The sequence below is a fragment of the Thunnus albacares genome, chromosome 13, assembly GCF_914725855.1.
Source record: "Thunnus albacares chromosome 13, fThuAlb1.1, whole genome shotgun sequence".
Taxonomy (NCBI): domain Eukaryota; kingdom Metazoa; phylum Chordata; class Actinopteri; order Scombriformes; family Scombridae; genus Thunnus; species Thunnus albacares.
The window spans coordinates 11,773,582-11,789,610 of record NC_058118.1 but is presented as its reverse complement, the minus strand read 5'-3'; the positions used below and the strand labels follow the sequence as shown (position 1 = coordinate 11,789,610).

General features: G+C 39.0%; 1 protein-coding gene across 2 annotated transcripts in view; it reads left to right on the top strand.

The window, feature by feature from the left end:
- Window positions 1-1,470: 1,470 nt before the first annotated feature.
- Window positions 1,471-16,029, top strand: part of klhl13 (kelch-like family member 13) — a 39,596-nt gene continuing 25,037 nt past the window's right edge. The window contains exons 1-2 of one of the 2 annotated variants that reach the window (XM_044370591.1): window positions 1,471-1,654; window positions 3,229-3,302. In XM_044370591.1, the coding sequence (XP_044226526.1) occupies window positions 3,250-3,302 (53 nt within the window). In that variant the 5' untranslated portion in view covers window positions 1,471-1,654; window positions 3,229-3,249. Of the gene's footprint in view, window positions 1,655-3,228; window positions 3,303-9,967; window positions 10,221-16,029 lie in introns of those variants that run through there. The other variant, XM_044370590.1, reaches the window with a different exon arrangement.

Here is a 16,029-nt window from a genome sequence, read left to right as displayed (position 1 = left end):
TTGTTCTCATTGGTAATGCATAGGGTTGTCTCTTGATCTATCTTGTATGTATAAAAAAGTGAACTTATAAATTAATAACAATAACAATATGCTGGGATTTAATGGGCGTCAAAGGTCTGAGGATCTTGAAACTTCTTCAGTATTAAATAACATTTAAATGGACAAATTTGCCACTATAAAATATATGAATATTATAATAAACATTATTTCTGTAACCCAAAACAAAACTGTTTGTTAATGTTTGCCATATGTTACAAGACAATCTGAAAGGTAGCCCTTTAACCCTCCTATTTTGTTTCAGTCAAATTTGACCTGTTTTCAAGTTTAAATGTGTGAATCATACTTTCAAGTTTTTCTGTTCAAAACCAGGCTTCATTACATCCTCTACAATGACCTACTGAATACAATAAAACACTTTTTGATCATTTTCTTTTTTTTAATATGCCTATTAAAAATTATCTGTTGTGTTATGGGTCAAATTTGACCAGATTATAATTATAGATTGTTTATGCAGAGAAATACATAGTAAATTTTACCAAACCATCGCGAATAACAAAAATGACACAAAACAAAACAAAAAAAATCCTACAATAATAGTATAATAATATTGTGAATAATATTAAAATTATCTGTCATGCCAAGACAGCGTATTGACTTGAATAAAATTCACACACACAGAGACGCGCGCGCGCGCGCGCACACACACACAGACACACAGACACACACACACACACACACACAAACACACACACACACACACACACACACACACACACATAAACACATACACACACACACAAACACGTCTCCTGTCCCCCAGCTTTATGGCAGTATATAGGCCGCGGCTTTCTCGCACTTTAATTCTCACATCTCACCGCACACACACACATACATTTACCTAGGTCACATTACATAGACTTACATTCATTTCCCGGAGACTTACCCTAACACTAACCGTAACTTTAACATATATATCCATATATATGTACATTTTTTTCTCTCATTATAGTATACTATTTAGTGTGCAAACAATTTGTCTGCTCTTGCTCTGTTAATAGCAAGAAGAAAGGAAAGAGCGTTACCGGTCTTATGCAAAAAGAGATATAACAAATTTCCTTGCTTACAGCTGTGCAGTGTAGCCAGAGGTCACACCCACTGCATCTTCATGTTTGAACAAGTATAGCCTCCAATTACCTCATCTAATCACCCAAATATTTCACCCAAAAACTGAGTGCACCTGCTATTGTGAGAATTACCACATGCATAACACTGGGGTTGTACCAAAAACGCTGTGTGCGTCCTTGTTGCAGTGATTTTAAAACGAGTTTCGTTCCCTGTAAGTTCAGTTCATTCTTGTCCAGCACTCTTACTCTCTATAATTAATGGTTAAGCAATACAGACATTTGTTACGGGCTACAAATGCTCCATGGGAGGACTCCTCTTTAGAACCACTTTATTTAGTAACGGAAGTTTTGAGCCAATGAGAAAAGATTGCCATACTCTTCCACCAATGAAAAGTTTGGATGCTCCAGCTCTCCCACTAAGCGACAAGTGTATTGGATAAAATAAAGAAGGAGGATCCAGGGGGATAAGTGGATTTGAGGGCTTGGGAAGGAAAACAAGGACGCTAGTTAACGTTATCTCGTTGTTGAAGGTATGGAATCTGTTATTTAAAAGTTTACAGAGTGTATTTAAGATACATACAATGATTGAAATATCATATATAGTATATTGTACACAACAAATAGCAGGTTGACAGTCAGTCACAGTCATTTATTGGTCGAGACAAGCCAACCAACCAACCAGACTAAGTAATAACTAACCCAACTAACTCACGTTAAGACTCCGGTCGTTTACGCTGCTGTTAGTTAAGCTAACGTAGCTAGCGGGCGGTGGTTAACGGCAACCAACTTGGTAGCCACAGAGTTGATAGTCCTTTTGTATTTCAAGCTAGCCAATGTTAACGTTAATGGGTTAGCTTAGCTAGTTAGCCTTAGCTTGTTCCCGCTGGAGATGTTACGACAGTGTTCAGACAACATGGCCAGAAAATGAGCAAAGCTCCGATAAGACAGCGTTGCATCTTGTGACAGTACACTGTTTATCCCGGCTAATAAACGCTGACACGGTAAACGGTGATACCCTTAAGCTTCTGCTAGCAAGCGAGTCAGCTACCTCGCTGTTTTCTCCCTACATGTGTCACACTTACATAGCTTTAATATGAGTAACCTCTCTCGACTTCGTGTCTGAGGTCTCACCGTACATCGCTATGCAGAGGCAAACTGTCAACTCCCATCAGCTTTATGTCACTTCAGTCAAGTCACTTTAACGTGTTATTATAACAGCAGGAGTCAAGAAGTAACTAGTAGTGAAACTTAAATGGGCGTGTGTGCCAGTTGCTACTCTTTAAAAAAAAAAAAAACAGAGATTGATGTTTGTACGCCTTTTTTGTTCATAATGTGAGCTGAATTTCAACATACGAAGAGGATTGTTCTGTCAAGCAACACACACGACAGATATTTTTAGCTTCAATTAGCCCAGTTCTGTGTAAAGCAACAAGTTAGAGATGTGATGCAGCTGGCATATTTCAGAAGGGGATGAGGGTCAAGAAACGCCCATTTACATTGACATCAACTTATGTAGGATCTTCTTTTACTTATAAAATTAACATGAATGTAAATATATTAACATTTCTTTGTAACATGGTCACTGCTTGTTAAGAAGAAATCTTGAGTCATAAACTGTGTTGTCAAACACTAAAAGGTTTCTTTTCAGGATGAACTTTAGATAATTACTGAAGTCTAAGGTCATTATGAAGCTTTGAGACAATTTTGAAACTTATTCAGGTTAAATTATAATTGCTATTTCCATTTTGTTGCATGCATCAAATAAATATTTCAATGTGTATTTAAAAGCTGTGTAACTGGAGGGCATTGTTACGTGTGATCTGTAGTACAATAACAAGTTTGTTTTACATGCATGATTAATTTATAAAAGAGGATCTAGTCGTCATAAGGCAACCAACTTACATGTATCCAAAATGGAGTGTAGACTGTAAAATTTAGAGAAAAAAGGTGCTGATGTATAATAAAACTGACTAAAAAGTTTTGAAACAAAACTAGTCTCTGTATAACAGCTTTGTTTATTTTATTTTTTTATTTCTTGGCTGAGATTTAATGTTTGGAAGAAAGACTTATTACAAATGTTGAAAACACCCTGTTCCTGTTTCAGAGGTGTGGTTTTGGCGAGGGTATGGAGCACCCTGTGCACAGAGGGGAGACGATGCCCATCGGATTGCATGACAGGTAATGTGCAATATGTCATATTCCATTATTTCAGGCGCCACTGTGAATATGTGTATGGATGTGTCACTTTAATTGGATACAATTCATTTTTTTAGCTCACAAACCTTGACTAGAAGTGAGGAGCTGTTAACACTGTCAGTTGACTTGAGAACACAGTCATCAGTTCTGGTATTAGTCCTGGCCTGTTAAGGACTTCAGTCTCGCTATATATCTGTCATACCATCTAGGAAAAAGCATCCACTTGGATTCAGATGTGTTAATCAGGTAATCCCTGATTAGATTGTAAGAAAGAAAAGCGGTAGGGTTTAGGTATTCAAGGACCAGAATGGGGAAACACTGCTATAGAAGTACGTGCCAAACGTCTCATCAGAGTGTCACGACTCGAAAGGTTTCACAGTGTTTCTGATACATTAATGCACTTGTGGCAGCCTTCCATGCCTGAAGTGCCTGTATAGATTGTCTGTCACTCAAGCAGTATTGTTGCAGCCCCTGGTGTATGAGGACTGAAATAGGTGTTTTCCACTGGGTCCAGTGTTGTTGCTGGCCAACAAGCAAATCTCTTCTGAGCTGACCCTGTCTTTACCAGTCAAATGACCTAACGTGACTTGACGTGACCTAATGTGGGAGCTCTATAGCAACAAACACTTTGCAAAACAAAAAATGTGGACAATGTACTTTGTTTTCAAGTTCCAGCAGAGCAATATATGAGCAAATAACACAAAGTCCGTGAATAGCATAAACACATATGGCTACCAAATTTAATTCCTCAGTCATCTTTGCTTGTCTGTGTCTGAGCACCAAATCTTAACTATCTCAAATTCATTGCACTGTGCACCTTTTTGGGAGTTTTGTATTTTTTGTTACTTTATTTTTGCTCAAGTGTTTAGTACTTTAAGAAATTTTAGAGAATCTTTTTAACTGCTCTGGAGTAGCCAGTTTTGTCCATATCCTCATATTTCAGCATCTACTTTCTTTCGTCTGTCTGGTTAAGACAGTACTTAGCATGTTGTACCAGCTAGCTGTTTTACCAGCCAAGATGCTTGTTGGTTGAAAATTTCTAGTGGAAGGACTAGGCTGGGTGTAAAACCACAATACTATGTTGGTACTGACCAGAAATCAAGAGCTGGCGTCAAATGCTTGCTCAGATTTCTGCACTTCTGTACTTATTCTTTGATCAGACAGTTTCAGATTTTAAATAATAATTCTGACAGTTATAAACTATTATTTAGGTAAAATTATTGTGCAGCTGCTTGTGTTTAGACAACTCAACGCCTTTTGACCCAATCAAGGCATTAAAGGGATATATGTATAAGTTCTGAGCTTTTGTAGCCTCACCGCTGGATAGCTTTAGCTAATACTCAACCTATGACTGCCAGTATGAGAGAGAATTACAGATGGGGTGACAAATTTGGCAAAGTTTTTCTGGACTTTGTTATCATGTGTGAGTATTTCACATTAGGAACATCTTATGTTATGTGGGATACATTTCTAGTGTAAACAGACACTAGTGTAGACTGCAGTGACTTAGTTTTTTTTAACCTGAAAATCAAAAACCTGGTTCAGCAGCATTTTGTATAATACAGTTGTGGTCCAGATCTGCATGAGCGACGACAACCAAAGGGGTATTGAGATAGACATTATGCCTTGCATCCAGCTATGTAGTTGAAGACACAGATGCCAGCCTGTTGAAGCCTAGCCTGCTGGAAAATGTAATGAGTGTAGATAAAAGCTGAAATTACATATTTACAGACTTTTACTGAATTCATCTTTTTTATTTCTTACCATAGACAGTACCAGTTGGCTTCATACCGTACAGACACATCTTGGAATTAGACCTGCACTTTGAAATACTGGAGAAAGCAGCTTGCCTGTTAGTTTCTGTCTGTGTGGACCAATCTGTTGGCAAAAGATTCTCCTTTTAATCATGACCACAGTTCTGGTCATGATTAAAAGGAGAATCAACAACTGTGGTTGTGACTGTGCGGAGGTGGATGAGACACAACACCAAATGAATGGGCAGATTTGGATGAGCACAATTTTTAGTATGAAGTACTGTAATTAATGCAGGTGGAGGCAGAGTGCAGGCTGTCTATCCACAACCCAAGCTGTCAATAACAGACACTTCTCAAAATAACCTGTTAGCTATTTTAAATAGTGAAAGAAAAGGAAAGCATCAGTTATTTCTCCATTGGGTACTCAGTAGTGTCTACTGCATTCACTATAAAGGTTTGGGATGTGATTATTGCACAGCTACTACAGACATTATTAGAAATAGACATCTTTACATTTATTAATAATTTTTCATCATCAATAATTTATTAATTAACAAACATTACATGAACAAAGGTTTAGGTTACAGTGGCTTTCCAAAGTCACAAATATTTCTGTGCACTATATAGAGTGGTGAAAGTGTAAAAGCCAGTGTGAAATAGCTTCCTTTTTTTCTTTTTGTAATCCAGATGGGAGGGGGGTAGCGATTTTTGGAAGAGAGTGAAGCAGTGGAAGTGAGGATAACAGGTGTATCGCTGAGCTTTCAGGCTTTGAAAGAAGAGAGAGAATGACTGCCGCCCTTGCTGTGGCGGCAAGGTCATTCCGCCATTTACAGTATAAGCTGGGAGGGAGAATGGCCGAGGCCAGAAAGTGTGAAGACAAGGTTGTTATGTGGATGGACCTGCCGGCGGTAGAAGACGGGTAAAGTGTCATGGCTACGATGTAAAGGAATCAGGCTTCCTCAGGAGCTTTGTTAACGAACTCCGCAGATTTGAAAGTTATTGCCTACAGACTCGACTTAACGAGTCACGCATAGTTCCCACAGTGACTTGAGCGTAAAAGAAGTGGTTTCCATTCACAACGCTTGTGAAGGCCACAAACACTGTACATGTTCACTACATGCAGTGTAGTTGAGATTTGAAGAAAAAGGTGGAAATCATAAAAAATCTGTAAATAAAACAATGGTGAATTGGTTGGGATAATAATAATAATAATAATGATAATGATAATAATTAGGGCTGTAGTCTGCTGGTCGATTAGTTGGTCGATATGCTCTCGTCCGACTAAATTCTCATTGGTCGAATAATCTCTGTGTTATTTTCATAAGGAGAAAAGTGCTACATCAATAGCTTTCCAGGAGTAATCCATTATTTCCTGCGGCGGAAATAAAGGGGGTTAGCTCCATAGTTAGCAACAATGGGTTAGCATAACCTGAAGACACAAAACGGAGAAATACAGAACGGAGAAATGTGTGGCTGCCGAGTTAACTGTGCACTCTATCCCGTTACATCCCCGCCCCCCCCGCGCGTGACTAATCGATTAGTTGAAGAATATGTAAGATTTTAGTCGACCAAGATTTTCTTTGGTTGACTACAGCCCTAATAATAATAATATTAATAATAATAATATTGTCTCTCACAAAGTAACAGAAATTTTCCTGACAAGGCTCAACAATACACATTTAAAGCACATTTAAAACACACACATACAGTTAAAACTACAATTAACAGAGAACAAAATTAAACAGGACAGAGTGCAGTGCCTGTTTTAGTTTGTTTAGGGTGATGATTGCAGAGGGAATAAAAGATTTTTTGTAGATGTTTTTCCAGGCCAGTGGGCCTCTGTAGCGTCGACCTGATGGCAGTAACTGGAAGGATTGGTGGAGGGGGGTGAGAGGGGTCTGGCTTGATCAGAGTGGCTTTCCTGAACACTGAGCGGGTGTTCAGTTCAGATAGCGGAGTTTGGGGTGAACCAATTATTTTGCTGGCCTGATTAGTAGATAAAATAACTTGGAAAAAGAAGACTTGTACTCTGAACTCCTGTGAACCTGTGTTCTTTCTCAAAGCAGTTTTTGATATTTTGCTTGGCATATGCACTTGTGTGTATCAATGTGTGTTATTGTGGGTGCCAGTGCTTCTCATTTTATTCATACTGATACCGATATTTTGTGTGAATTAATCACCAGGACACAGGATACGACTGAATCTGCCCCTGTATACATCTTGTTAAGTGTAGATGATCTGATTTTTAATGTAATAATCGGTTTCATGTGCTGGAACCACGATGTGAACTCTGACAGTTGCAGCAGAAAGAGTGTTGTTTATTAGTTACTAGTTGGGGCTTTTATATGGTTTAAAGCTTCACTTTTATAATAGATGAACTTGCATTTTCAGTAAAATTAATAATTGCATCAGAAGTTGCTATTTCTTAATCTCTTGCACAATAATCCAACATGTCTAACTGATTTGATAAATTTGCATGACAACTTCTGTTTCCAGTAAGATGTGATATTTTTCACTCCTTTTCCAGTTCCCACATTAGGTAGTGTTGCATCCTCTCATCTGCTAAAACCCTTTTCCATTTTTTTTTTTTAAACAAATCATTACTGCAGAATCAGTAATGATTTGTTGATACTTTCCTTTACATGAATGTACTAGAGAGATTGTAGGTAGGCGGAGGTAACATCAGCATTTATTTTCTTTGCTATTGTGTGTAGGCCAGATAACAAAATATAACATTATCCACGAGACAAGCTTTTGAAAAAGGTTTTTAAAATGAGAATCGACTATACCTCTGGATGGCTGGAAGGTTTCTACTGTGAAACAGCTGCAGGAAATGTTAGTTAACCGCAAGAGACGGAGCTAATTCCATGTTTAGTACAACTTGGTCCAAATCTAGATGTGGACATGTTTTGTGGGTTAGTGACTAATCAGTGACGCTCCTGTCTGTAAAAAGAGGTATCTGGTCTAAATTTATGCCTATTAGTCCCAGCTGTCTCAAGGGTGGGAAATCATCCCCAGCCGCCAGCCAAATGCTGGTAAAATATGAAAGTGGCTGGTAGATTTAAGACGCAAAATAATGATTTACTATTGAGTGGCTGGTGACTTTGAACATTTATCTGTCAGTGGCTGGAAGACGTTCACATTTTTAAAAAGTTCATTTCCCACCCTGGCTCTGAGATTTAAAAAGCTGCTAAATTTAGTCGTATAAACATGTATTGTACAGCTTAAGAGTGTGAAGTTTGGGAAATTGGTATTGGCACTTCCTAGCAGTTTGCAATAGTCATTAAGTATACAAGGTGTTTGCTGAACTGTGTTGGTCCACCTTTTATTGCTTTACATTGACCGCATTATGGCCGGCTCCAGCCCTGAATGCTCCAGAATAATGCTCATTTATCGCCCTGTCTGTTTTATTTAGCCAGTGTACAAAGTGTCCAGAAATAATGTATGGCATGTAGGGCTGTCACTTATTCCACAGATCAAGTTTGAACGAATTTGAAATGACATGCAATTCAATCGAATGAATTTGAATGCGCGCCCTCCCCCATTCAGTACTATGTAATGTGTAATACATGCAGTTTAACTTTAACAATGAATGACAACAACTATATTTTCATTAATTTTATAACTTGACACTAGCCTAACATCACATTCTTCCAGCAATTGAATGTTAACTTTTTTTCAACAGCTGTATTAACGTATCATGTCAAATCACAGACAACAGGAGAGATTTAAGATAGCTTTGAACTAAAAATGTAGCAAGTGAGGTAAAACATAGAAGTGATAGGCAAGCCAAACGGCCCGACTTAAATATTACTAGCCAGAAACACAAGTCTATCAACTTGATCGGGATCAAGCGCGACTCTCTTTTTATTTACAATATTACCCGCTGACAAGAACAACCGCTCAGAGCGTACAGAGGTTCCTGGTATACACAGTTATTTATGAGCCAGCTTTGAGAGTTGTATCTCCTTTGTCTCTCCACCAAAGCAATGAGTTACCGTCTGCAGAGAGAGCTTTCGTCTCCTGAATGGCTTTTTTGGAGTGCCCTCTTCTGGACCACAAGGCAAACTACTTCAGATGGTCTGTTACGCTTATAAACTGTAAATTTTGAATTCGAACGTGTCATTACAGTTCGAATATTCAATTTTTTCCCATATTTGAATGAATGTTCAAATTTTGAATAATTAGCGACACCCCTAGTGGCCTATATCTTGTGTAGAGGAATTTGTGAGCATGTTTTCCAGATTATCAGTTAATTTGCCTTCGTAGCGAGTCCCAAAATTTGTAATGTCATGATGACAACACATATGGTGATAAGATAATACATATTTTGAATCTGTTGGATTTGACAACAACAAGTTTTCCAACAGTCTATGGTGCTGCTGTTGTTTTCGAGACATATTGATAACCTTAAAACCCACACTTCATCCCTTAAGTCATAATTTGGCATCTGTGGATAGTAAAACACTTCCAGTTTTATCTGGTTTATCTTAGTTCAGCATTACCACTGACTTAAATTGAATTTTTGGCTTCCTCAAAATCACACATTGGTCCCTAGAGGATAGCAGATTTATTTGGTCCAAAGAAAATGAATTGTATTAATATCATAACAGTTTGTTCTCTTTCTCCTTCCCCTTTATCATCCCTCCACTTCTTTCCATAGAAAGCCCAGAACTGTAATCACAACTGCTTTAACAAGGTGGCACTGTTGCTTAGCTACTGGTCTATTTGCAAACCCTGAAAGGGTGATGGGAAGGCAGGGCTTCTTCCCCCTCCTACCACGAGACAACCGTGAATGCAGCAGGGCAAGTAGTCGTGGTGGATGCAATCTATTGGCTTCTCAGTGCTGCCGCTAAAGTCACAACCCTGACTGTAGCCCGCACTGCCTGTACCAGTGTATTTCTGTTGCTGCTGTTGCTGCCGCTGCTGCTCTCCCTCCCCCCTTAAATGGTGTGGGCAGAGTGGGATGGAAGACTGCATTGGAAACCTTTTCATGGAAATGGTCTTTGCTGTTGGTATTGCTCTGGCACCATTCTGGTGACAACAACATGCCGTTAAAATGGAAAAGCGGTTCTCCTGTCAGCTGGAAATTCCCAGTGCCAGTTCTTAAGACATCCAGGTCCTCACCGCTTTCGCCTGCCTACATGTGAGTAAGAGCAAAATAGCTTTCACATTATGCCATTGTGGTAATACATATGGAAATGGATTTGTTTTGCTTTTCAGTTTTGGAGATTTGTAAATCATTGTAAATATTTGACAGCATTATTTTTTGTTGCAGCACTAATTAGTCAGACTGCAATTGAGTGTTGTACCGTGTCAGGAGATTTGCCTTGTCCAGCATGCGTTTTATGGTTCGCTGGCAGAATGCTGTGCTCTTGGGCAGAAGGACTCATTTTGCCGCTTGTCTGGACATGGCAAGCACCACATCCCCAACTCTTGCCCTCTGCCTGTGGCTATGTTTATTTGGTAACGGGGACTCAGCAGCTTGGGAGGAGCCTGCCTTTGTCAGGATGTCTGGCGTGCCCTGGTTTAGAAGCTATTGTCATCTGCTACTGTTCAGGAGGGGGGAAGGGTAGAATGGAAGTGCTTCACACAGCCTCTCGCCATCCTCTCTCCTCTGCCCTTTTTCCTGAGCTCTCCTGCAATGGACAAGTGTCTTGTTCGACTTTTGAACAGTAACATGGCTCTGGCCTACAGAGAGCGAGAACCAAAATCTTGGAAAAAGAAATCACAGTTTTAAAGGCAAGCTAGGCTAGCTGGTAATTTCATAGGCTAACATAGGCTTATACTTGGAAGGATTTTTACAAAATTGGATTTATGCAGTCTCCAGTTATCATGCAGCTTTACTTATGAGCTTAAGAGCTTAAATTTGTTAGTTTAAAGAAACATTTATTTTTGAAAATTACTGCATCACAGGAAGAGAAATCTGTGCTCCTCACCTCTGTTTTTGCATCTTTCCCTTTAAATGTCATAAGTGAGACGGGTGACAACTGCAACATGGCTAATTCTAAATGCACAAGATATATCTGTACATTTTTTTTATAGCCCTTACCTTCCTAAAGCGTTAAACATTACAGAAGTGTTGACTAAATGGTGTCACTTTGCAAGGTCTTTACAAAAGGACACGAGTGCTTCAGTATTGACACTATTGACTTGGTAATTGTGTTTTCAGTCTTTATTTGACCATGGTAGTTTAGCTGGAACATCCTGCTTCAAACACACACATAGTACCACATAATCACACCTGGAAGCAGCCCAGTACAGCAACAGTCTTATGTTGGCCACTGAGCTGCTCCACTGGAGCAGTTTGGGGTTAAGGACCTTGCTCAAGGGCGCCTCAGTGGTTTGGCGATTGAGGTGTAAACACTAGCTTTTTACATCCCCACCCAGATTTATACTGAAGATCAAACTGGCCACCTCTTCACTTTTTACCTGTTTTAGTTTCATTGCTTACACTGTGGCATATGAGCTGTAAAATGAGTTAACTTTAGATTGAACAAAAATATATGGTTTAGTGCATAATCCAGTGGAATAAGTTGCAAAGAGTGAACTGAGATTTCTGTGTATATCTGTGTGATAAAGCTCCTTTTAAAATAAAGCAGCACAAGGCAAGCTAACTAAAAAGTGGGACCACCAATGCAAAAAATGTATTTCTCACTTGTAAATATTTCCAATAGTTATTTGTTGTTAAGTATTATTAATGCTTTGTTGTAGTTCTGTCATGTTTTTATCACTTATTCAGAGTCCCTGTACTACATCTGTAGCAAGACAGCAAGGATTTATATAGTATAATTTTGAATTTCTACTTGTATACTAATAGTCATAGACCAGCTGTGTGCTGTTGTGTGATGTTCTCACTTCTATTTCATTATTTCCTCTTTTTAGGATTTTTAATCTTGTACAGATATTATGGTATAGGTATATTATAAAACTAAAACTACCCTCCTCAACCTTTCTTCAAAGAAAACATTCTGTGTAAATTTATCAGAAGTCACTATATAGTGAGTCCTGGAAATACCAAGTCAGAGACAGTTTTCATTGTGTAGGCAGGGTATTTACTTTATTTTCAACATTTAACATTGCTCAAAGGCAAGAGGAGGATGACACCGGTATGTCAACATGTCTCTCTGATGACTGTGACAACTCTCCCATTGAAAGCACAAGGACGAGAGTGCATCAAGTGTGCTTAAGTGGCTGAGGCGCTTGCGTGTCTTTTTAGGAGATAGTGCACACACTGACGAGTGAAGCAGATTCAAGTCTGGAGGCTCCACCTTACTCCGCCTAGTGTGGCTCTACCCCACCAGACCACTTGCTATTTTGAAACGTGTATATTGTAAGCTGTGTTTTCAGGCAGGCTGATATTGGGCCCCCAATTATAGGTTGCTCTGTGGTCAGGGAAAAGTCACTGTTTATAGGTCCTTTGAGTGGAGCCTATGTCCCTTTGGCTTTAGAGGCATTTTTAACTTTGCATGCTGATAGGTTAATCTTTATATGTGTGTCCACAGCAGCAGAATGACTGAGTACGCAGGAGAGAGAGTTTTGGAATATCATGATGTATAAAGAATTAATATGTGTTTGCACATGTATGCATGCCTGTTTTGAAACCGCCCTAATCTATATATAGACTGGTGAACTGCATGTGGTGCAGATTTCATGCTAGCAAGGAATGGTTACGTTCACTGCCAGTATGGCCCGTGGAATAATCTTCAGTTCAGTAAGAATTCATTGGGGTTTATCTCTCAGTCCACAAAAAGTCCTTGAAATGAATGAATGTCATCCCTCATCTTACAGTCGTTCAGTACTAAGCACTTAACATGTGTGACTGCTGTCTTTAGTAATCATCTCTTGGAGGCGTCATGGTGAGCCAGCAGCCTCAACTGCGGCAACGCTTGTTTGATTCCAGTTAGGGACCTTTAGCACATGTCATCCCCCTTTTCTCTCACCCCATGTTCCCTGTCACTCGTCGTCAACATTAAGGAAAAAAAAAAAAACGAAGAGAAATAATCCTTCGAAGAAAATATAAATTAGAAATCACATCTATTGACCTTCATATGTTTGTTTAGCACAACATATCCAAGTCTAAATGCAACCTATCTGTCACTGTTTTATGTTGTTTTTGTTTGAATGAAATGCGGTTTTCAAAACACAGCCTTCTCTAAACATGTTGGCTGCTTGTATAATGGTTTTACTCAAAGCCACCCAGTCTTTAGAAATATTTTTAGTGTAGTAAGTGTTGAGACTGTAGTTCGAGCCAGTGTGACCAAAATCAACTCCATACAGATTGCACAGAGTAGGTAAAATGAAAGCTTTGAAAGTCTGTTGCACAGATTTTTTTTTTTTTTTTGCAAATGTAGATGCTTCACATTTCTCATGTGGCTGTCAAATCCTTCGGCTGTCGCTGAATCCCATGTGCTACTGCTACAGTACGAGATGATTTTTGCAGTCTCTGAGGCAAACGGCCCATTAGTTTACATTGCTTCTTTGAAACTTCATTACCAACCTACTGTACATTTATTTGTTCTAAAATAATCACAGATGATTGACAGCTGATATCAAACGTACATCATACTTTCACTTTCAGTGTCAACTTCCACTTTAAAAAAAAATACACGTTTGCATGGGTTAAAAATACATAAAAACAGTGAAGTTATTCTCAACAGTGATGTGTCAGATGTATCACCCGGTGCTTTATGTGTTAATTGAACACAGACAGAGATGATATTGCAGCAGAGAGATGTTGAAATTACTGCAAATACAGTTAGATCATAAATTCACACATTATGCATAAATAACAGCACATATTAAATATACAGGATATGTGTTTTAGGGCTACTGTCAGAACATATTGATGTATTGTTTATTTGTGCCTTATTTTGTGTGTGTGTGTGTATGTGTGTGTGTGTGTGTGTGGAAGGTGGAGAATCAGCTGCAGCAGACTGCACTTAAAGGAGATTACCAGTGAATGATTAATATGCTCTCTAAAGGCCCGGCAAGATGATCACAGTGATGTGAAACAACATACGATCATTAACTTGCTTAATTGTTTGCCTGAGACCCACAAGATATTGAATGCCCTATTCCTGAGTGCAACATCTGCCACTGTTTTTTAAATGAGGCCAGTATTGTCGTGTCATGGTTTTGATATTCATATTCATACACACACACACACACACACACACACACAATACAAATGCTCATGCACTCTGCTTCTGGAGAAGGAAAAAAAAAGAGATGTGGAGGAGCTTTTAATTTACCTGCTCTTTGGAATGTACATTAAGTTCTTGCTGACTTGTGTCCATTTTGAATAAAATGCAACAGCCATCCAGGGAGCTTTTATTTTCATTGAAAGGCCAGAGGGGAGGCGCAGGCAGTCTGGCTGGAAGAGCATCAGGTGAAACAGTCATGTCTGTTCTCATCACACATACTCCCACACACGTATACTCAAAGCTGAACTGAGATAAAGTCGGGTGGAGTAACACAACACATTTGACCAGTTTTTGTTTGAGAATTGATTGAATTCCCCCATCAGACGGATCACATCGGGGTCAGAAAAGACTCTTCAGAATCCAGAAAAATAAAGACAAACGCAGACAAACGTGGACAAAGGTTACTGTCGAGCCTTGAGGGGACACATGGTGGAAAAAAAAAAAAAAAATCTGTTATTGCAGATTTAAAGACTGAGTCGGAAAACATATCTGTATCCAGTCTACAGCGAAGGTTCCCAAAACTCCTATCTAGTAGAAAATTCTTAATCCCAACCCTATCAGAGGATCAGGAGCCACTTTACTCGCCTTGTTGCTTTGCTTTTTCAAAGAGGTTTTTCTGTCACTCACTCCCGTCAGAGCTCCCTCCCCAGGACCTTTTGTTCTGCTTACTCGCCGTAGCTGCATATTGTAAATTCAGCAGCTGTAACCGCCACACGTGATGGAAGGTGTAGCGCATGAGAATCTGATTAATTAAAAATATAAATAAAGTTCAGAAGGGCTGACTTACAGGATTGTGAAAGGATCTGCAATTACTCATTCATCCCTGGTTAGATGATGAGAGATTTTTTTTTTTTTTTTTTTTATGCCTCTCTGCTCATTTGAGTCCAGGCAAAAATGATGCTGACATCTCTTATTCCCTCTTGCTTTGACACATCTCTTGCCTCTTTGTCCAGGCTTCAGTCACGCGACCCCTGCTTAGCCTACAAATGCTGAATAATTTCCCAGATCTGCAGTGACAGTTCAGTTCAGCCTATTTTATTGCTATTTCTAAAAAGTGTTCTTAAAGTATTATTCCGGCTGTATTTTGTCCTTTTTGGTGTAGACATACTCAGCTGGGTCGTGTTTCTTCTCACAGTATCCTTCAGGTTGATTTAGCATTTGGTACATGTTGACAGATTGTCTGCTCCACCCACACGCAAAACACGTTATGAAGCTTTTTTTGGCTGAACTACTTGTGGTGCAGGTTGAAACCGTATTAATTTTAGACACTCATAAATCCTGCAGCTCTTTTTGATGTAAAAGCCTTGACCTTGAAGTGCTCTTTGATTATGAAGTGCAATTACAGACTGATTATAGCGCACCATGGCCACAAAGTAGATATTCTACCAATTATCTTTGAAGATTATTAGCAGTGATTGGAGTGATTATCTGGAGATTATGACTAGTTTGTTCTAGACAGAGTGAGCCTGAAATAGTTTGGAAATAGCAGCGGGGCTAATGCTGAACAGTTTCTTTTGCAGTTTCACCTGAGGAAAATGTGAGGGGGACTGTAGTCGAGTGCAACTCAGTCAAGCAGCATCATCACTACACAGAACAACACACACTCACATATCTGTCAGCGTACAATTAGTGACACCCTGTACGGTTATTTTCACATTTTGCATATATCATTTTGTGGATATTTTTGAGCTGCAACTAAGGATTATTTTCATTATCAAAATATTATTTTCTTAATTAATAGAATAGTTG